The 23559-nt window shown below is 45.9% G+C and overlaps 1 protein-coding gene across 3 annotated transcripts in view; it reads left to right on the top strand.

The window, feature by feature from the left end:
• FBH1 (F-box DNA helicase 1) overlaps nucleotides 1-23559 on the top strand; it is a 110762-nt gene that overhangs the window by 53432 nt on the left and 33771 nt on the right. For all 3 annotated transcript variants that reach the window (XM_073589063.1, XM_073589061.1, XM_073589062.1), the window contains 2 exons: nucleotides 912-1080; nucleotides 21249-21471. In XM_073589063.1, coding sequence (XP_073445164.1) covers nucleotides 912-1080; nucleotides 21249-21471 — 392 coding nt within the window. The remainder of the gene's footprint in view (nucleotides 1-911; nucleotides 1081-21248; nucleotides 21472-23559) is intronic.

Raw genomic sequence — 23559 nt, 5'->3', positions numbered from 1 at the left:
CAGCTCAACCCTGTATACTTGAAAGCACCACTCCAGCATTTTTTCATTGCACCGCTGGAGTAATGCTAAAAATTAAAGGGAACCTGTCACCCCCCCCCAGGCGTTTTTAAGTGAAAGAGCCACCTTGTGCAGCACTAATGCTGCATTCTGTCAATGTGGCTCTTTTACTTAGCATCCCTTCCACCGCAGAAATAATTGTTTTTAAAATTGGTCCAAAATACCTGAATTTTGACAGGGGGCAGGCATTTCTCCATCTGACAGACGCCTCGATATTGCTAGCGATATCGCAGTGTGTAACGGGGGCTTTACAATCGTTGTATAATCATGAAATTATGGTTTCCCTGCGGCATACTAAAATGAGCATTTTAATTGTGTTTAAGGATTATACAGTATATCTAAACTGAAATTGATTTTCAAAGTACGGTAAGTACACTAGCCTCCTATATTTTGCAGATTTGCTGATGCATTAAACCATTTGAGTTCAGTCTTCAACAGGACATATCAATGCTGTGTTCCGTAAATGTTTTTTAACTGGTCTAAATACTGCTGTTCGCCTGAACTTTTTTTTTTTGTTTCAGTGCCTCTGTCAAATAGCGACTTTGAAATCAGGTTAAACAAATATATACTTGTAAAGAGGACGTCTCACCTTGCATATCTTAATAATCACTTTGAAAATGCATTCTAATGGTTAAGAAAACTGATGATTATCAAAAGAGATGAAAAATATTTGTCCATATGTAGCCAAAGGGGTGGACATTTGTCCAGTTTGGTTAAAATTTTGCCTGTCCTTGAACCTGCAAGACTTTATTAGTTTGAAGTGCAGACCAACTAGAAAATCCGGTTTTATGAAGTGTGCATCAAACCTTAATTTTATGCTTGCCTATATAATATTGTGTATATTCTTTCTGCAGGTACAGGGAAAACTTCAACCCTTATTAAGTATGCAGAAAGGAGACCTCACATGCGCTTTTTGTATGCAACATTCAACAAATCCATTGCAAATCATGCTGTCCAAGTTTTTCCCAAGAATGTTGTATGCAAGACATTCCACTCATTGGCGTTTCAACAGACCGGAAAACTGTACGTTTCTTACATAATTGTTGCTGCTACCAATGGTTTTCAAAAGTAACCATTATTAATTTATTTTCTTACGCTAATTGAATAACTTTCTCTTAAGTTACGTTTAAGTACTACTTTCCCCATATTTTTATCCTCTGGCTAAAAATTACCTTTCAATTTAAGAAAACTGTGTACAACATACTAAACAAAACGCTTGGGGGACTGACTCGTTAGGACTGGCATTTTGTATGCCGATAAATTGACATAACAGCTGGGGCCAGGTACTGCTAACTAGTGTGAAGCCAAACCACAAGCTGGGCTTCATAGGAGACAGTGCGTCTCACTAGTGCAGTACTAAGATAATGCAGTATATAATGGAAGCAATCAAATGATTACATAATTAAGGCAACTTGTTGAATAAATTTTTTTTTTTGTAATCTCACCCCTCTTTTCTTCATTTTAGAAATGTTTGAAAGATTGTTGATTACCCCTGGATAGTTGGGTTCATTAAGCTTTCCTTTAAATCCAGACTACTGGGTGGCCCCAAAGTGGTGACTTGGAATTTGAATTTGGTGCTTAACATCCTTAATCATGATCCATTTGAACCTCGTTAGTCTTCCACCATAAGAGTGCACACTCAGTAAATTGTCCTTATAGTGGCTATAACATCAGCCAGAAGGGTTTGCATTTGCAAGCTTTTGCAATCAACTTGCCTTTCATGATTTTCTTTACAATAGGATGGTCATAAAAGCTGACCCAGCTTTTATCTCTAAAGTGACTACTAGGTTTAATAGATCAATTCATCAACCCACAAAATATTGCTTTAATAGTCTTCTGGTGAACTTTAGCAAACTGCAGACGGTAAGCAATGTTCATTTTGAAGAGCAGTGGCTTTCTCTTTGCAGTTCTGTCATGCACATGAGTGCTTTTAGGTTACCATGATTCCTCTTGTGACTTTGTGAGGTATTATATGCCTTGTTCTAGGAGTAATCTTTTTTAACTAACCACATTTAGTGATGGAAATAATGGTCTTGAATTACCTTCATTTGTGTGCTGTGGATTGGTGGAGTCTAAACTATTTACAGGTTTTGTAGGCTTTTTAGCCTGATGAGTACATAAAACTCTTCTTCTGAGATCCTCAAATTATTATTTTTGTTATTGTTTTTATAGCACCATTGATTCCATAGTGCTGTACATGGTAAGGGGTTATATACAAAATATAAATTGAAATTACAATGAACAAAGTAATAGTGACAGACAGGTACAGAGGGGAGAGGAGCCTACCCTTGCAGGCTTACATTCTACAGGATTATGGGGAAGGAGACAGTTCGTGGGTAGCAGCAGCTCTGATAGTGGTGATGTGGCAGTGGGGTCATTGCAGGTCGTAAACTGTCTAGATAGGACAGAAAAGATACTGTCTGCAATCACGCAAAAATCCTAAAAAATCCAACACATCGGATATACAATAAACTTGAGGCCACACGACCTCACCCCCACTAGATCAGCACTCTGGTGTGAACTGGAAGCAAAGCAAAAGATACTAATATAACAGAGGACTGAACAAACTGGCACAAGCTGTAACATATGGAGTGGGGCCCAGCGCTGCCCCCAGCAGGGCATACGCTGAACCCTCGCAACCAAGCAGAAAGCAAAAAAAGAAGCAAAAAAAGGCACAACCAGATTAGATGCAAAGGATTAGCAAAATAATCACTTAAGTGAACCATGCAGATCAGGCAGGAGACTGAAGAGCTCAAAATGCAGAAGGAGGAAATCACCAGCAACCACTAAGGGAAGCCTGCTCACTTATATGTTCCCAGCCAGAAATCCCAGATTCCCAATCATCGTCGTCAGGTGGCAAACTTCCATCAGACTGACCAGCTCCACTACTCTCAGTAACTACAAGAGGGAGCTCCAGCTCAGATGTCCGAGCAAGGGAATTCACAACAGATTTTTATGCATTTTTCCTTAGAAAATTCTTCCAGCTCTGTGAGAGTCCTGGGTCGCCTTGGATTCACTGCTCTTTTGAGGTCTAGCCACACATTTTCAATGAAGTTCAAATCAGTGGACTGTGAGGGCCATTGTAAAACCTTCAGCTTGTGCCTTTTGAAGTAATTGTGGATTTTGATATGTGTTTAAGATCATTATCCATTTGTATTAGTCATCCTTTTTTCAACTTCAGCTTTTTTACAGGTGGCGTTATGTTTGCATCAAGAATTTGTTGAAATTTCATTGAATCCATTCTTCCCTCTGCATGTGAAATGTTCCCCTTGTCATTGGGTGCAACACAACCCCAAAGCATCATTAATCCTCCACCATGCTTTAATGATTGGCGAGATGTTCTTTTCCTGAAATTCTGTGCTCTTTTTTTCCTCCACACATACCTTTTGATCATCGTAGCCAAAGAGTTTTATTTTAACCTCATCAGTCCACCGGACTTGTTTCCAAAATGCATCAAGCTTATTCTTTTGCACACTTCTGATGCTTAATTTTATGGTGCGGACACAGGAGAGGTTTTCATCTAATGACTTTCATGAAGGCCATATTTGTCCAAGTATCTCTGAACAATAGAGCAAGGTACCACAACTCCAGAGTCAGCTAAATCTGTCTGAAGGTCTTTTACAGTCAAGCGAGGATTCTGATTTGCCACTCTATCAATCATATGAGCAGCTCACTGAAATTTTGCTTGGTCTCCCAGACCTTCTCTTGACCTCCACTGTTCCTGTTAACTGCCGCTTCTTAATTACTTTTTGAACTGAAGAAAGCAAAGTGCTTTCAAGTTTCCCTATCGTCTTTCTGTGACGGAGTCAGCTTACGCTGAGTCGTTTTCTTTAGAGTGGACCCTCTGAGTCGTGGCACCCACCCACCTAGGGCGAACTGACCTTGTGAGGAACCACCCCCTATACAGGGAGTGTCAGGGGCAAGACCAAGGGGGTGAGCCACCACGACAGCTGGGACCAGACGGCCGGCTCAGGTAGACCCTAAGTACGAGTGTCTGACGACAAAGGATGTGCAGGAAACAAGACAAGACAAAACGTGAATTCATGGTAGCTTCATTAAGGCAAACTCAGGGTAACATCAGGTGCAAAATGTGATAACAGGCAAAACACAGCAAGGTGCGTGCGTGGCACGCCAAGGTCCATGGCATGATACGTGCCAGGTGGCATGCCTGGGTACAGGCAAGGGCTCAATGGCATCGGACTCCGGACAATTGGCAACGATCGACAGGATCAGGGCATCAGGCTGCGGACATCAGCTCTGGACATCAGGCCGCAGTCATCAGGCTTACAATCTCTGGCAGTGATCGGCAGGTTCCGGGCATTCGGCAGGCAAACCAGGGTTCAGGCAAGGAGGCACGACAGTTCTCCAGACATGGTGCGTGTTAGGGAACACGCCAAGGTCCAAGGCAAGGTTCCAGGCAGGGTGCGTGCTAGGGGCACACCAGGTTCCAAGGCAAGGTGTGTGTGTAGGGGACACGCCAGGTTCAAAGTACAAAACACGGTGCGTGTGTAGGGGACACGTCAAAGTACAAGACATGGTGCGTGTGTAGGGACACGCCAGGGTTCAAGGTCCAAGGCAAGGTCCTGCACGTGCCAAGGGACACACCAGGGTCAGGGTACAAGGCACAGTCCTGCACGTGCAGAGGGGCATGCCAGGGTCAGGTTCAAGTCAGGGGCCTGCGCATGCTAGGAGACACGCCAGGGTTCAGGCTAAGGTAAGGGCCTGCGCGTGCAAGAGGGCACGACAGGGTACAGGCTAGGGTCTGTGCGTGCAAGAGGGCACGACAGGGTACATGGCAAGACCTGCGCGTACTTTTAGAGAAGCACGGGGAGGTATGCCAAGGGGCAGGCTTGGGCCTCCGTGTGCTATTAGAGAAGCATGCAAAGCACAGTGCAGAGACAGCGTGGGTGCAAGGAAGCACAGAGAGCATGGCTGAGGCACTGGCTAGCTGGTTGGGCTGAGGCACAGACAGACGGGCAAGACTGAGGCGAACCCGGCTGAGGCATAACAGGCGACACAGCTATCACTGGCCGACGAGCACGGCTGAGGCACAAGCAGGTGGGCACGGCTAGGGCGGGCACGGCTGAGGCACAAACAGAAGGCTAGGGAAGGCCAGGCGCAAGCAAAGGGCACACAAAGAAGCAAGGCAAGGCTAGGCAAAGTACAGAACAAGGAGCGGAACATAGGCAGAAACACAGTCGGGTTATAGCGATTATAGGGCTATCAGCGGAGCGTAGGCCGAAGCCCAGAGCCGGGTCAAGGCAGAGCCTTGAGACTAGCCTAGAAATGTGCAAGAGAGCACCATAGGTCAGAGAGCAGAGATGATGAGTGTGCCAGGAGGCACAACAGAGCACCAGGCAGAGAACAGGGCTAGCAGCGGAGCGTAGGCCGAAGCCCATAGCCGGGTCAAGGAAGAACCTTGAGACTAGCCTGGAGATGTGCAAGAGAGCACCATAGGTCAGAGAGCAGAGATGGTGCGTGTGCCAAGAGGCACAACAGAGCACCAGGCAGAGAACAGGGATAGCAGCAGAGCGTAGCCCAAAGCCCAGAGCCGGGTCAAGGAAGAACCTTGAGACTAGCCTGGAAATGTGCAAGAGAGCACCATAGGTCAGAGAGCAGGAATGGTGCGTGTGCCAGGAGGCACAACAGAGCACCAACCAGAGCAAAGGCAAGACATGGCAAAGCAGGCAAAGGCAGAGAACACAGGAAGGACTACAAGTCAAAGCATGACAGAGACAAAACATGGCACAAAGGACAAACACAAGACATGGCACAGGACAAGAGGCAGAATACAAGCACAGAGCATGTGCAGAGACGCACGACAGGGCAGAGTGCAGGGGCACAGAATACAGGGAGCGACCGAGCAGACCAAGCAGCCATGCAGGGAAGCAACACAATACTGAGGCCCCGACCATAGGAAGTGGCGGTCTGATATAGCACCTGCACTTCCGGGTCAGGACCAGGGAAGGACTTCCGGTTCAGATCCTCCAGGATCATAGAGAGCATTGCTAGATCAGACTGGTCTGGACCGTAGAGAAGGTCACATGATCAGGGGCTCCAGAAACACTGAGAGGTTAGCTGGATCAGACAGTGCTGGAACATAGGAAAGGTCACATGATCAGGGGCAGGACCACATAGAGGATTGCTTCAGGCAGAGCAGAGACGGCTGGTCACACAAGCAACGGCGTGTAGCCATGAGGTAAAACACAAATGCGACTGGCAGGCAGCCATGAGACGAAGCGCGCGTGCACACTGCTCCAGGCATCTTGCAGCAAAACAGTCACGAGATGCATGTGCACACTGCTTTCAGGGATCCTGCAGCATAACAGACATGGCGGGCATGACACTTTCATCAGACTCCTGCTTTGTGGACCTCCACCGTTTTCATTTTCGTTGTGCTAGGCAGCTGTTTAGAAGGACAAAAGGCTGCAGTTTTTTATCACAAGGTTAGAGAAGGCTGTTGTGTGTTTTTTTTTTTTTTTTTTTTATAAATCTAGGAAATTCGCATTACCTGGCTTTTCCTAACGATGATGGTGAACAAGCCATAACCCTAACAGGCTTATTAATGTCTAAAACCTTGGTCAAAGTTATCTGAGCACACAAATCTCCAAGGATGCTCAAACTTTAACATCAGTCCATTTTCCTTTTTATAATTTTGAAAATGGAAAAAAATGAATAATATGTGTAATTATTTTTTTCTTGCCTAAAATACAAAGGAAATGTGCCCTCTTTAACTTTAGGCCTTTCAGAGATCATTTCATTTTCAACTTGCTTAACTGTCCAAAGTAACAGTCATTTTGACCAGGAGGGCCATACTTTTACACACCACTGTAGGCGAGATGGAGGAAAGATGGTAAATTCAGTTTTGTCTATGTTGAGCTTTAGGAAGCGTGATGAGAAGGCGGATCTGTCTGATAGAAATTCTGGGCTTCTGGACAGCAGAGAGTTGATGTCTATGCCAGAGAGGTAGATCAGAGTGAGTGTCATCAGCATCTAGGTGGTATTTGAAGTCATGGAACTTTGAGTTGTCACAGGCCAAAGGTGTATATGGGGAAGAGTAGGGGTCCTAAGAGATCCTTCAGGGACTCTGGCAAAGTGGGGATGGGATGAAGGAGGTAGTGTATGGAAAACTAAATGTGCGGTTAGCGAGGTATGAGAAGATTCAGGAGAGGGTAATGTCTGTGATACTGAGGGAAGAAAGGATTTTTAATAGGAGGGAGTGGTCAATTATGTTGAAGACAGTGGACTGATCTAGAAGGAGTATAGAGAAATGTTTGTTAGCTTTGGAAGTAAGTAGGTCGTTGTTAATTTTGGTTAGGGCAGTTTCTGTGGAATAGTAGGGACATAAGCCGGATTGAAGGTTATCAATGAGTAGGGAAGATGGGAGGAAAGTACAGTGTGGATGTGCTTTTCTAGGAATTTGGAGGCGAACGAGAGCAGTGATATGGGCCGATAGCTGGATGTAGAAGTCAGGTTCAGGGATGGCCTCTTCAGGATAGGTGTAATTGTGGCATGTTTGAAAGCAGAGGGGAAGGTACCATATGTTATTGATAAGTTGAAGAGCTGGGTTAGTGCTGGGATAACTGGCGGTGAGGTTGGAGAGAAGATGGAATGGGGTCAAGAGCACATGATGAGGTATGGTTTGGAGAGGAGATGAGTGAGCTCTCCTTCAGTGATGGTGAATTTACCTTGGTTCTTGCTATGATAAAGATTAGACTTTGCTAGATCCCTATTATTTAAATAAAACCGGTAGCCTACTAACTCCTGACTGTCATCCCATTGATTGAAAATGGCAGAATTTAATGTCCTCCGTAAATTATTTGCTAATATTAAAAGTTTATATACTTTTGTCTCTCATAAATATATTGGATAATTTTCCTCATGTAAGAATTGTCTACCGTAATATTTTTTACTCTTGTTTGTTGGATATAGTTTTTCCTCAAATTTATGGAAAAATTGGAATACAAAGTGATCAAAAATGTTAGGTATCCTAAAAATGTACCAACGAAAATTTAAAATTATCTTACATAAAAAACCTACACAGCTCTGTCAGAATTAAAATGGGGGAAAAAAAGATGGCAACGCAAACATTTTTTTTTTTTTTTTGCAAAAGTGTTTTTGTAAAATTACCAAAAGCAGGATTCGGTTAAAACCTTTAGACAAACCATAACAGAGCAGTCCTTTGTGGTCTAAAAAGACAAACACTGCTGGAATATTGGCCTGATAAAGTCCAGAGTAACTCTACCTGCTGCATCATAGTGAATGGTTCTGTTAGGGTTTTTATCTAAATACTCATTTTGCAGATTCACACAGAAACTTTGGTGTAGGAACACAAGTTAGAACACAGGATACATGTGAACCAAGCCATTAAAGCAATCCAAAATGTTACGTGCTCAAAACGGTTCCAATAAAAACCTCAACTCGTCCCACAAAACTAGCCCCCACTCACTGTCATCTGTCAATAGAAATATAGGAGAGTCCACATTACTGGTAGCCCAAAAAGTGACATGGCTACCTTTACAAAGAAGAAAAAAAAATAGTCTTGACTTCCATTGTCCCGTGATGACACCCAGCATTTGGTGAAACTTGTTGGGGGACATGTGCTGTATGCTTATGTTTTATACAATCATTATTTGCCGCTCTATCATTGGATGACATCCCGGAGTGTCATCTATAATATTACAGAAGCAGCTGCTACTGAGCAGAATCTAAAAAAAATGAATTTTCTCTTCGAGAGAAAATGAATCCTCTTATAGGATTTGGCCTTGCGGATCCGCAGCAGTTTCTGCTGCGGAGTACAGTACCATTATTCCCTATGGGAAAAGGAATTGTCCGCGCAGATTTAGCTTCGGTTTCTAAACCGCAGAAAGAATTGTATGTCAATTTTCTGTGGATTCTGCAGCGGTTTACCATCTCCTCCATTGTGGAGATGGTAAAACCGCTGGGCAAAACCGCAGGATAATCCACAGATTATCTGCAGATTTTGAAAATCCGCGTGGATCAATCCGCAGCAGATTCCGCAGCGTGTGCACACAGCCTAATAGTAATATAGTGCTGGGGCTGGTTGATGAGCGGTTTTATCTTTCGACCTTTTGAGGTTCAACCACACCCAGCATGGTAAGCAATTACTTAAAGGGAACTTGTCACCCTATATCAGCTGCCGGCACCGACATCAGGGGCTTATTTACAGCATTCTGTAATGCTGTAGATAAGCCCACGGTATAACCTGAAAGAGAAGAAAAAAAGAGATTATACTTACTGGGGGCGGTCCGGTCTTGTCCGATGGGTGTTGCGGTCCGGCGCCTCCCTTCTAATGGTGATGTCTTCTTCTTTGCTGCCTGTCGTGGCTCCTGCGCAGGCACACTGCTCTGACCTGATGTCGGTGTCGGCAGCTGAAAGGCGAAAAATAGGGTGACAGATTCCCTTTAAGATCTGGTGAGCTGGTATATTTTTTAGTTTTTTCCCCCTATGGTTTCTACAAAGCTAGGTGACGTCCTAAGGCTGTGTGCACACGCTGCGGATTATGTGCGGATTCATCCGCGCGGATTTTGTTAAATCAATAGAGGAGATGGCAAACCGCAGGAGAATCCGCAGAAAGAATTGACATGTCAATTCTTTCTGCGGATTGAAAACCGCAGATAATCCGCGCGGAAAATTCCGCACCGTCTGCACTGCGGTTTTTGATTCCCATAGGGAATCATGGTACTGTACACCGCAGCAAAAACTGCTGCGGGTCCGCAGCGGCCAAAACCGCTGCGGAACCGCAGCAAAATCCGCAGCGTGTGCACACAGCCTAAGCAACAGCCTACTCCTGCCTATCCATTGTCCCAGCCTTGCTGACCACAAACTGCCATAAACAGGAGAAAATGGACCGCACGATTTCTTCTGCAATTTCCCTTGTGAAAATGAAAAATGAAGGTGCTAAAGCATTATTTTCATGTTAAAAAAAAAAAAAAAAAAAAGAAAAAATTTGTTTTCACATCCCAATGTTATAAGCTCTTGTAAACAGCAATGGGGGTCCAAACTGTTCACTCTACTCCTAGATAAATTCTCAATGAAATTTCCTCTGCTACCCTTGTGAATATGAAACATTTGGGGCTAAAGTAACATTTTTGTGGGAAAAAAATAACTTTATATTTTTTTCCTTCCACTTTGCTTTAATTCAGTGGTCCCCAACCTTTCTGACCTAGAGAGCCACATTCAGCTCTGAGAGAGGGTTGCGAGCCTCATCCAGCTCCTGCCCACCTCACAGTAGTGAATAAGGTCCTGGGAAAGAAAGGAAGAGGGGGAAAAAAGGCGAGCGCTATCTAAGCGTAGTGGATGAGTCCATTCAGTTTGGTGAGAAAAATACAACTTAAAACTTGCTCACCTTGTGTGGTTGTGCAAAGAGGCACAACACTGGGAACAGTTTGCAAACAAGGGTGATCCTTCCACCGGTGTGCTGCCAAAAGCCGAACTCATTTTAAACCAGTTGACACTAATGGCTATTTGGATTTTTTAAGTTCACACCACTCTAAATGGAAGACGAATATTCCATCCAGTCAATTCTGTCGTATTAGACGCCAATACAGATTATGTACAACAATCACAGGTTTTACTTTCCAGGTTTAAAGAAAAAAAGGTATCCAAAACCACTAGTACATGCTGCATATCAGCGCAATCTCACTCTCGCACAGGATGATTGCTTGAAAAAACATTCCTCAAAACATGATGCTATGGATAGCACAGCAAAGTGGAAATATAGCTTCATTACCACCTACAATAAAAGCCACCAATCCATCCGCTGCATTTTTGAAAAATATTGGTACTTACTGAGGAAAGACCCAATACTCAAAGATCTTATCCCAAAAAGACCTAATATTGTCTTTAGAAGAGGTAGAACGATTAAAAATTATATAGCACCTAGTTATTTACACCCCCCCCAAAAAAACCAATACCAATAAATGTGCCATCTGTCCAAAAAATGAGAAAAAAGGAATTTTTAAATATGGAAAATAGGGTTTTTAAAACAAAGTTTATCTAAGCACATCACTCTTATTCATAACAAAAACTTTGAATGTATAAAGGTCACGCCAATAGAATAAATACCTGCAGCAATGAGAAACAGAAAAGCAGCTCTTCATGCCAAAGAGTCCTATTGGATATACAGACTTGGCAGTCTGTACCCTGATGGAATGAGATCTCTGATCTCGTATAGATCAATCAATAGATTCCCCCTTTGTCTTGTTTTTCCTTTTTTTAATTTCTTTGGAAGGGAGGCGGAAAGGAGGGGAAAGGAAGAGAAAGAAGAAAAAAAAAGAAAGAAAAAACCTTTTTGAAATTATTTTTTTTTTTTTTTTAACTTTTTTTTAGTGATTTTTTTTTAATATATTTTTTTTGTTATTTATTTATGATCTTTAGTACCTGCAGTGCTTCTACACTGTTACAAATTATTATGCAAAAAATATTTCCTCATATTTTCTCTAAATTACCTATATGAATTGCAGTCATTGTTATTTTCTAGTCATCTAATATTCTAGTATAATTGCAATGTTTTTGAACAAACTGCCTATGAAAACAGTATATTTTTAAAGAAATAAGAATAATAATAAGATACACTCAAAATGCATGTTCCAAATTATTATGCACAGCAGAGTTTTCAACCTTTTTATTTTTATTTTGAACAAAAAAAATGGTCAATTGTGAAATTATAAGCCTTATCAGCTTATTACAAAATGAAATCAAACAGTTTTCAAGTCAAAACTTTATTCTAGGTGATGTTACACTTGCACATAGGACCCCTTGTTCGAAAGAAGCTTCTGAACTCTCTCGTCCTTGAATTTGTCAGTTTTTGGATGGTTTGTTCTTCAATTTTTTTTGCATGTGGACAGAATACCCTCCCAGAGCTGTTGCTTAGATGTGAACTGCCTCCCGCCATCATAGACACTCCTTTTGATTGTGCTCCAGAGGTTCTCAATGGGGTTGAGGTCAGGGGAAGATGGTGGCCGCACCATAAGTTTGTCCTCTTTTATGCCCATAGCAGCCAGAGATGCAGATGTGGTGTTTGCAGCATGAGACGGTGCATTATCATGCATGAAAATGATTTTGCTGCAGAAAGCACGGTTCTTCCTCTTGAACCATGGCAGGAAGTGCTGTTTTAGAAACTCCACATAGATTATGGAGTTCTTCTTTACCCCTTCAGGGATCCTAAAGGGGTCGACAACCTCTCTCCCCATGATTCCAGCCCAAAACATTACTCCACCTCCTCCTTGTTGGCGCCTTAGCCGTATTTTCATGGAGTGTCCATCAACCAGCCATCCTCCACTCCATCTATCTGGACCATCGAGCGTTGCACGGCACTCATCGGGGAACAAAACAGTTTGGAAGTCAGTCTTCATGTATCGTTTAGCCCACTGGAGCCGTTTCTGCTTGTGTGCAGTGGATAGAGGTGGTCGACAGGATGGCTTATGCACAGCTGCAAACCTCTGAAGGACCCTGCATCTTGTTGTTCGGGGGACGTTGGAGGCACCAGCAGCTTCAAAAACTTGTCTGCTGCTATGACAAGGCATTTTTGCAGCTGCTCTTTTAACCTGACGCAATTGCCTGTTGGAAAGAGTCCTCAATTTTTCCTTATCAGCACGCACACGTGTGTGCTGGGAATCAGCTACATACTTCTTGATTGTGCGATGATCACTGTGAAGTGTCTTGGCAATGTTGATTGTAGTCATGCCTTGACCTAAATACTCCACAATTTGTTGCATCTCAGCAGCCGACACATCCTTTTTCTTTCCCATTTTGTAAAAAAATGTAGGCTGCTTAATAATATGGAACAGCCTTCTTAAGTAGTCTTGCCTTTATTTGGACACACCTGCCAAACCAATTTGCACAGGTATCTGCAATTGCTTTCAGTGATATAAAGAGCCCTGACACACATCACCATCAATGAGTTTAAATGACAAACAAAAAAATTCTAATCTTATCACTCCTAAAATCTTTTGGCATAATAATTTGGAACACAGTTTAGTTTACCGCCTGACTGCTTGCACCAAGAGAAGAGAGGTGTTTAATCAGGCATATGAACAGTTTTTTTTTTTCTTTTTTTTTTTTTTGTGGAACATGTACAGTGACATGTCTGATTGCCTGAAATTTACAGATATACTGTTTTAACCCTGAAGGAGGGATGATGTTATTTAATATGTGTGCACAACATTCTTTTATTGGGGATGAAGTTACAATATATGTATTTTAACTGCTAAAGAGTTTGATAATTAGTGATTGGTTCCTCAGTTATTATAACCACACCCAGTAGCAAGGAAAATGGGGTATAAATAGCTTACAACAAAATAATTTTTTATACACCTGATGAAGGCCTACACGGCCGAAATGCGTTGTTTTTTTATAACAAAAAATGTTTTAATTGTTTTTTAAAAAATTTTGCATTTGACTTAGCCAATGAAATATCATCTGATTTAACATCAGAGATACTCAGTTATTTGGCTTTATAACCTTCTTGCTCCAAATTGGGTCAAAGATCCTCTGAAGGAAGCGCCCTGAAACTTCTTTATTTGCATCTCACAGTAGTGGCAACCAGAGCCACCATTACGGGTATAATGATAACCAAAGCTTTTTCAAAGAAATCACCCCGGAGCAATAAAACAAGATCCAGAGGTCTCCACAATTCCCTCATTCAATTTGCTCCCATCAACCACTCCTAACACACTGTTGCTTCAAGCACCTCATTTCACAGGTAGTATCATCCTGTCTCCAGCGTACCGTAGTTAAATTAAATCAAAACCCCCAAGACCAGTATATGTGCATCAGATCTGCACTTCTGTGCAGGGCTACTCACAAAATTCACCATTTTTAGATTTGCTCTTCCTACCTGTTTGCTAGACCTGGAGCTAATGCACCAAGCTGGCAGGCAGCCGCGAGCCACAATTCATGGGACCGCGAGCCACATGTGGCTCCCGAGCTCCAGGTTGGGAACCCCTGCTCTAATTTCTATGAAGCAACTGAAGGGTGAACAAACTTTAGGCTATGTGCCCACGTAGCATTTTAAAACGCTCACTAAAAACCGGACTCCTTCCCAGAAATCGCGCGTTTTTTTCCGAGCGATTTTACCGCGATTTTCGCGTGCGATATTCAAGCACTTTCCAAGCGATTTGAAGCATCGCTTGGAAAGTGATTGACAGGTTGGTCACACTCGTCAAACATAGTGTTTGACAAGTGTGACCAGGTTTTTACTATTGAGGCCGCCTATGCGGCATCAATAGTAAAAGATAGAATGTTAAAATGCTAAAAAAAAATAAAAAAATTGGGGTATATTTACCTTCCGGCGTCCCGCGCTGCCATCCCGGGCCACAGCGTTCCCAGTAATGCCTTGCGAGACCTGTGATGACGTTGCTATAGCGAGACCACGTCATTACAGGGCCTTGCCGCAAGGCATTACTGGGAACGCTTAGGCCGGGAATGCAGCGCGGGACACCGGAAGGTAAATATACCCCGATTTTTTTATTTTTTATTCTTTTTTTTTTTTTTTACAGGGGTATGGTACCCAGGGCCTGGAGGACAGTCTCCTCTCCTCCACACCGTGGATACCAACCTCACATGAGACGCTTAACTTCCCGCATGGTGGGCATAGCCACATGCGGGAAGTAAGCGATTCTCATGCATTCCTATGGGTGCGGAATCGCGGCAATTCTTTGCGATTCCGCACAAAAGAATGATCATGCTGCGATTTTTTTTACGCGATGCGATTCCGCCGCGGAAAAAAGCGCAGCATTAGCACAGCATGTGCGGAATGCCATAGGAATGCATGGGGTGCGTTCTGTACACGATTTTTAAACGTTTTTGCGCCGAAAATCGCGGCAAAAACGCTTAAAAATCGCTACGTGGGCACACAGCCTTAAGCAGTTTTTAAAATTGGGTCTTGTTAGGAGGTTCTCTCACACTTCGGCTCCTCAAAGTCACTTTAAATGTGTCATGGTCCCTAAATAAATAAATAAATAGGTTTTGTAAATTTCATTGAGCAAAAAGGAAAAATTCTAAGATCCTAACAAAAAGGTTTTTAAAAAAATGATACTGATGTAAAGTAGACGTGGTAAATCTTTTTTATTAACTACTTTGTTCAGTTGTACGATCTGTTTTAAAGGCGTAAAAATTAATATTTTGAAAATTGTGATTTCTCGTTCGCCTTATTGGGGGACACAGAGACCATGGGTGTATGCTGCTGCCACTAGGAGGCTGACACTATGCACAAAAAAAGGTTAGCTCCTCCTCCGCAGTGTACACCCTACCGACCGGCAGGAAGTTCCTCAGTTTAGCTTAGTGTCAGTAGGAGGTGGACACGGGACTTTCATTAGACCCATATCTACCTCGATGTGCGTTGTTCCTTTTCAGGTTCCAGGAGGGATACTGTGTGAAGAGTCACAACTGTACTCCCACAAAGAGGCTATGAGTACGGCGTGTACTGCCACCCCGTATCCTCTTAGTTCTCCGGGCGGACCACAGGCTGAGCACAGGTGTCGTGCCAGCGAAAACAGATGGTCCTTGCCCCCCGCCTCCCACCCACTCGCCCACCAGAGCCTGTCGGTTGGACGAGGCGCGAATATGTAGAAGATGAGCAGACAGCGTGGGATACAGAAGGTACCTTTATTGGAGCACCGGAACATAAAGCCACAAGATGACCCGGGAGCGGCGCCAAAGTAGCGCCGCAGATTCTCGCACTGCTCGCGCCGTCCGATGGTCGTCGCATCCCTTTTTGGCCCCGGCGGCGGTGCGGGCCTTCTTCACCCCACCGCCGGTATTCTTGTGAGGGTTGCGTCTGGGAGCAGGGCTATGGCGGCGTCTCCTTTAGGGGCGGACGCGGCTGCGTCGCAATTCTTCCGCGCCGCGCTGTGCTGACAGGGGCCGCCGTTTCAAATTTAGTCCCCGGCTTCAGTTTGGGCCTTTGCACCCGTCGCGGCCACGCCCCCCGTTCATTATCATAGGCCGGCTGCGCTCCCGCCCGTTCCTAAGCCCTCCCACCGCCTCTCTAGTCTTGTGGCTGGGAAGGGGGAGGAGGCGGTTCTTCCCTCTGGTGCAGGCGGCTAGCTCCGCCTTTCTTCTTACACAGAGACTGCGTTTTTGATTCCTCACATCAGGCTGCCGCCATCTTTGCAGCCTGACAGCTGGAGACTACAGCAGATGCCATCTTTCGGGGACACCGGACCGTGAGTAGTTCTGCAACTGCAGACTGACACCCTACCCTGCCTTGCTGTCCCCCTACCCTCCAGCACTTCCGCAGATTTTTTTTTTTTTTTTCGCATGCTCCTCTTGCAATCGCAAATTCGCCTCTGCCGGGACTGCAGCAATCCCGTTCAGCAGGATGCCGTCCAGGAGCCATCTACTGCCCCACGTGAAATCGAACCCCCCATTCCTGGCTGGGCCTCGTCCCTTTCACAATCTGTGGCAGACCTCACCAGGGTGTCTCAGTCCCTAGTTGGCCGTTCTTGATAAGTTGCCCCTGGACACTTCTGCAGGGTCCAGCAGGTCGCAAGACGTTCCATCTGAGCCAGCTAGCAGATGCCGCGAAAGGCCCAGGCAGGATCCACGGCTGGAATCCTCTCCTGGTCTCTCATCGGCACCTAGTCCTTCCCAGCAGTCGCCCTCCCGTGCCTCCTCACCCGAGTCAGGTGAAGCGTTCTCGGATATGTCCTCTGAAGGGATTTTAGAGCTGGATTCTGACCAGGACGCGGACATGAAGGTTACGGTACAGCACCTCATTGCTGCGATTAACCACACCTTCGAAATATCGGACTCCCCTGCGAAATCCTCAGATCAGGAGGTTTCGTTCAGACGGGCACAAACACCATCCAGGGTATTCGCCTTCCACTCTGAGTTTGGCAAGATCCTTGCCAGGGAAAGAGAAAATCCGTCCAGGCGTTTTCAAAGAGGGAAGCGTCTCGGCGTGCTGTATCCGTTGGCTAAAGAGCTCTCTGACAACTGGTCTGCTTCCCTGTCGGTGGACGCACCCGTGTCCAGACTTTCTAATAACACGGTTCTCCCGCTTTCAGGTGTAGCGTCACTAAAGGATTCTAATGATAGAATTATAGAATCCTTGGCAAAGTCAGCATTCGCGGCGGCTGCAGCGGCGCTATGTCCAGTCTTTGCCTCATCTTGGGTGGCAAAGGCCATAGCCACTTGGGCAGAGGATCTCCATAAGGGCATCCTAGATAAGGCCCAACCAGAGCAATTGACCGATCTGGCCAACCAGATTTCCCATGCAGGGGATTATCTGCTTTCTGCTTCCTTGGATGCCGCGTCTCGCGCTGTTCAGGCGTCAAGCAACGTTGTGGCAATCCGACGTACAATTTTGCTCAAGGCTTGGCAGGCGGACTTGTCTTCTAAAAAGTCTCTTACCTATCTGCCTATTCATGGAGCGCATCTCTTTGGGTCCCAGCTGGACCAGATTATTAAGGACGCCACTGGAGGCACGAGTTCTCTCCTCCCTCAGTCCAAACCTCGCAGACCCCCGCCAAGGCGTCAGTTTCGGCCCTTTCGGGCTTACCGCCGCTTCAATACGGCAGAGAACTTCTCTAACCAACAAAGACCACAGGTACGCCAGGATAGAAAGACGGTGTCCTTCAGACCCACTCCCTCCTGGCGATCTCACTCCTCCCAGGGCAGACCCTCCAGGTCCAGATCTGGATGGTCCACGTCAGCATGACTGTCAACGAACTCCCGAGGGTCCCTCCCAATTGGGAGGTCGACTCCATTTCTTCAGGGATACCTGGCTGGCCTCAGTAGAGGACGCTTGGGTCAGGGAGCTTGTATCTTCAGGGTACAAGATAGAGTTCATTTCTCATCCACGGGATCGCTTCTTCGAGTCCCGTCCTCCAAAAGATCCAGCCTTAGTTCCGGGGTTCTTGCATCCATCGCCTCTCTCCTCAGTTCCGGGGTGATTGTGCCCGTTCCCGAATCAGAATGTTTCACAGGGTTTTCTTCAAACCTGTTCGTGGTGCCGAACAAAGGCGGGACAGTTCGCCCCATCTTCGACCTCAAATTACTCAACAGGAGAGCCCGACTGCGTCATTTCCGAATGGAGTTTCTTCGGTTAATCGCTTCCATGGAGACGCAGCAGTTCATGTGTTCAATAGACATTCAAGATGCCTATCTACATGTTCCCATATTCTCCGGGCATCAGAAATTCCTGCGATTCGCCAGGAACATTATCAATTTTGTGCACTGCCATTCGGTCTTGCCACCGCACCCAGAGCATTTACAGAGATCATGGCGGCGTTGATGGCCTGGTGGAGAATCAGAGGTCTCGTTCTTTTTCCGTACCTCGACGACATTCTGATCAAAGCTCCATCCTTTCGTCAAGCTCGCCAAAGTCTTACCTGACCAATTTCGGGTGGCTCATCAACGAAAAGAAGTCTTGTCTTGTCCCGACACAACGTCTTGTGTTTCTGGGTCTATTGTTCGACACTCGTCGATCGAGGGTTTTTCTCCCTCAAGAGAAAATTGGCTCCCTGCAACGGGATGTACGATCGCGGCCGCTCATGAGAATTCCATCTCTCCGGACGACCATCAAAGTCCTGGGAAAGATGGTGGCGGCAACAGAGGCGGTCCCCTTTGCCCATTTTCACTCCAGACCTCTCCAACTCGCCATCCTATCCCGGTGGAACAGGTCTGTCCTTTCCCTGGATCGCCCATTTCGTCTTTCAAACCATGTCAAGCAGTCCCTCAATTGGTGGCTGACGTCTCCTCTCATCTCCCTAGGACGGTCATTCCTCCCCTTTCACTGGCAGATTGTGACAACGGATGCCACCCTCCTCGGCTGGGGGGGCAGTGTTCCGCAATCACTGTTCAGGGTCGTTGGTCAACTCAGGAGTCAGCCCTGCCATTCAACGTCCTCGAGATACAAGCGATTTATCTGTCTCTCGTTCACTGGGAGAGACTTCTCAGGGGACTGCCTATCCGGATTCAGTCAGACAATGCCATGGTGGTGGCATATGTCACACGCCAGGGAGGGACGCGGAGTGTCTCAGCCCTGGCAGAAAGGTCCAAGATTCTTCATTGGGCGGAGGCTTCAGTCCCGGCAATATCCGCGGTACACATTCCCGGCGTGGACAATTGGGCCGCCGATTTCTCAGCCGCGAGGATCTCGCGGCGGGAGAGTGGTCCCTACATCCGGAAGTATTTCTTCAACTTGCCGTCGTGGGGAACCCCGGACGTAGTTCTGCTAGCTTCTCGCCTCAACAGAAAAGTTCCACAGTTTGTATCCAGGGCTCGAGATCCTCTCGCGGTGGGCGCCAATGCTCTGGCCATTCCTTGGTCACAGTTCGAGCTCCCCTACCGGTTTCCTCCCCTGCCTCTTCTTCCCAGGCGGCTGAAGAAAATCAAGGCGGAAGGAATTTCAGTCCTCCTCTTCGTCCCGAATTGGCCCAGTAGGGATTGGTTCGCGGACATCGCCAACCTTCTCGCGGACACCCTCTGGAAGCTTCCAGACTGAGCAGATCTGCTGTCTCAAGGTCCGATTTGCCACCCCAATTCTCGGCCGCTCAATTTAACGGCGTGGCTGTTGAGGCTGAGGTTTTGCAACGATCAGGATTTTCCGATCGAGTTATTCATACCATGATCTGAGCCAGGAAGCTATTGTCTTCCAAGATTTATTGCCGTTCTTGGAAGAACTATTTCACTTGGTGCGAGATCAATGTCATTCCGCCCATGTGTTTTTTTCGCTCCCTTCTGTCCTGGCGTTCCTTCAAGCGGGGCTGGATGCGGGTCTTGCCCTCAGCTCTTTAAAGGGTCAAGTGTCGGCGCTGTCCATTTTATTTCGGAAGACGGCTCCCGTCCTCAGGTTAAAACCTTCCGTCAAGGTGTGGCTCACATGGTTCCTCCGTACCGAGCGCCCGTAGATCCATGGGATCTTAATCTGGTTCTCGAGGTTCTGCAAGGTCCTTCCTTTAAACCTCTCTGGGATGTTTCCCTTTCTCTCCTTTCGTGGAAAGTAGCCTTTCTGGCAGCCATCACCTCCATCCGGCGCGCGTCGGAATTGGCGGCCCTCTCTTGCCGCTCTCTTGGTATTCTACCAGGACAAGGTAGTTCTGCGGCCTCCGCCCTCTTTCCTTCCTAAGATTGTGTCCACTTTCCACCTGAATGATGACATTGTTCTCCCGTCCTTTTGTCCGGGTCCAGCTCACCCTCGGGAGCGGTCCTTGAACAAGCTGGACTTGGTCAGGGCGATGAATGTCTACCTAACTAGGATGACTTCTTGCCGAAGACAGATTCTTTCTTCATCATTCCAGATGGGGCGCGGAAAGGTCACCCGGCCTCCAAAGCTACTATTGCTCGCTGGATCAGATCGGCAATTTTGGAGGCCTACCGGGTCAAACAACGAGTGGTCCCTCCGGGAATTAGAGCGCACTCTACCCGGGCAGTGGGTGCCTCCTAGGTGGTACGTCACAGAGCTTCCGCGCTGCAGCTTTACGAAGCTGCAACCTGGTCATCGGTTCACACGTTTGTAAAATTCTACAAGGTCCATACCTACGCTTCGGCAGATGCCAGCCTAGGTAGAAGGATCCTGCAGGCTGCGGTAGTGAGTCCGCTGGCCTGATGGAAGTTTGTTTTTCCCACCCCAGGGACTGCTTTGGGACGTCCCATGGTCTCTGTGTCCCCCAATAAGGCGAACGAGAAAACAGGATTTTTGGGTTGCTTACCGTAAAATCTGTTTCTCGGAGCCTTCATTGGGGGACACAGCACCCTCCCATGTTCTACAACTCTTGTTATTATGTTGGTTGGTTTGAGTTGTCTGTTCTGTTTTCAATCTATTCTGTTACTTCTCCTACTGCTTTCTCACTAACTGAGGAACTTCCTGCCGGTCGGTAGGGTGTACACTGCGGAGGAGGAGCTAACCTTTTTTTGTGCATAGTGTCAGCCTCCTAGTGGCAGCAGCATACACCCATGGTCTCTGTGTCCCCCAATGAAGGCTCCGAGAAACAGATTTTACGGTAAGCAACCCAAAAATCCTGTTGTTTTTTTTTTGTTTTTTTTTTTTGTTTTTTTTTTTGCATTCTTCATATTTTCAGTAATTCAAATCAGATCTACTTTTTTATGCTTTGAACATAAATTACAATGTAATACACACAAGAGGAGGTTAAATTTACTAATGAAAATATTAATATTTTCGTAAAAGTAATGTGTGTTTTTTTTTCTTAATATGTATACAGGTATCAGCAAAGGAAAAAGCTGAACCCCTCGAAGCTTACTTCATATACAGTAAACGGTGTCCTTCCTGAAGGAGAAGCAGGTTTTATTAGAGCCAAACTTGTTGTTAAAACACTTGAGAAATTTCTTGCTTCTGCCGAAGAAACAATTGAAAGAGACCATGTTCCTATATGGTGTAAAAATAACCGCGGAGAAAGGGAAATGGTGACTTTAGTTCAACAACAGGTATAAATAAAGATGACTGGTCAATGAAGGGGCAACATTTGGACCAGCTTCTGGGGGAAAATGGGGGTGCGTCTTATAGTTGGAATACACTTACAAATGCTGCGGTAGCGGTGATCTGTGCTGGGGGTGTGGCAGCTCTCTGTGATGGGGCGGCGGCGGCTCTCTGTGCTGCGTGGGGGACTCTGCCGGCATTTTGTCAAAGCCTGGAGGCTGCTCCATTCAGATGCGGCCGTTTTCCCGGAGGCCACTGCATCGCAGCAATGGATCTGCGGGGTCCTCCGGGTTTTGTGACAAAATACCAGTGGAGCCCCCGACCCTGCAAAATAGAGCGCCACCGCCACGCCAGCACAAAGCTCTGCAGCACAGAGCACCACCGCTGCAGCAGAGAACACCGTAGCACAGAGCACCACTGCCGCACCAGCCTGGGATGGGATTTCCGGGAGCCACCGCACCAGCCTGGACCACCGAACAACCCCTGTGACCACTCCTGCTCATGTACCGATCCTCCCCGGTAAGCTGAATTTGGACTGTAAGACGGACCCCCAATTGACACATTAATTTTTTTTCCCTATTTTCTTTTTGAAAATTTGGGGTGCGTCTTATAGTCCGAAAAATACGGTACATGAAAAAATAACCACCGCACCATGACCAGGCCACATATTACCATCACATAGTGATTGAATAATACCAACATAACGATTTTATTAATATAAATCACTGTACTAATATTACTTCCATACAATGACCGTATAGTGGATCAGTAGGCTAATACATATTTTATTACACATGACTAAGAAACAAACAATTCTAAATAACAAATGAGACCCCATTCATACAGTATTGGATCCACAAATTCACAATTACGTAAACCGTGCACATTGCTGGTCTTATCTGTGGTGTATTATGTCACAGAACTGCCCCTACGCATGTTTTGCATTTTGTAAACCATCTTCTGCAGGGAAAGTGACCCCCTGAACAAGTTGTGTGACATAATGCATCATGTGTATGTGTGACCAGCAATATGCGCTGCTTACATGCTATTTGTACCTTTGCTGATCAATTACTAATTAATTAACTGATGATTGAAATTTATGATTGTGTTTATGTGCTCAGATCTTTCTAACCCTTTTCATCCGGTGGTGGTTTCATTTTTTATTTGTTTCTTAATCATAATGTTAGTTTTTAATTACCCTACTGTTGTATGATTTTGTTGATTTAAAAAAAAAAAACGTTAAGAGTTGCTAATTGTAATTTAATAGAACTATATGAGAGGCGTTTTATGTTTGGTATATATGTTTAGTTCATTATGATATCCCATGGAAGTTGTATTATCATAACACCACAGTATTGCAGCATAGCCTAAAAATCAGTCTCCTATTATGTCAAGTTATAGGCCGGTCTTCACTGGAGCACCATCTTGGCAGGCTGGAGCATTCAGCAGGCGTGGCAGCTTATCGCAGGGGGTGGAGCAATAAGCTCATGGAACTGTACCTCCCAGGCCAAGCACTTAAAGGGAATCTGTCACCCTATTTTTCGCCTATCCGCTGCCGACACCGATATCAGGGGCTTATCTGCAGCATTCTGTAATGCTGTAGATAAGCCCTGATGTAACGTGAAGGATAAGAAAAAAGAGTTAGATTATACTCACCCTGGCGTTTGATCCAGTCCAAAGGGTGTCGCCGTCCGGTCCGGCGCCTCCCATCTTCTAACGGTGATGTCCTCTTCTTTGCTGCCTGTCGTGGCTCCTGCGCAGGCGCACTGCTCTGCCCTGTTGAGAGCAGAGCAGAGTCCTGCAGTGCGCAGGCGCCGGACCTCTCATGGCGCCTGGGCACTGCAGTATTTTGCTCTGCCCTCAACAGGGCAGAGCAGTGCGCCTGCACAGGAGCCACAACAGGCAGCAAAGAAGAAGACGTCACTGTTAGAAGAAGGGAGGCGCTGGACCGCAACACCCATCGGACCAAGACCGGACTGCCTCCTCGGTGAGTATAATATAACTAATTTTTCTTATCTTTCAGGTTACATCGGGGGCTTATCTACAGCATTACAGAATGCTGTAGATAAGCCCCTGATGTCGGTGCCGACAGCTGA

Source organism: Dendrobates tinctorius, unplaced genomic scaffold (assembly GCF_039654945.1).
Source record: "Dendrobates tinctorius isolate UK_male_01 unplaced genomic scaffold, ASM3965494v1 ptg000105l, whole genome shotgun sequence".
In the NCBI taxonomy this organism is placed as follows: Eukaryota; Metazoa; Chordata; class Amphibia; order Anura; family Dendrobatidae; genus Dendrobates; species Dendrobates tinctorius.
Note: the sequence above shows the minus strand (reverse complement) of the source record. Positions and strands in the feature narration are given on the sequence as shown.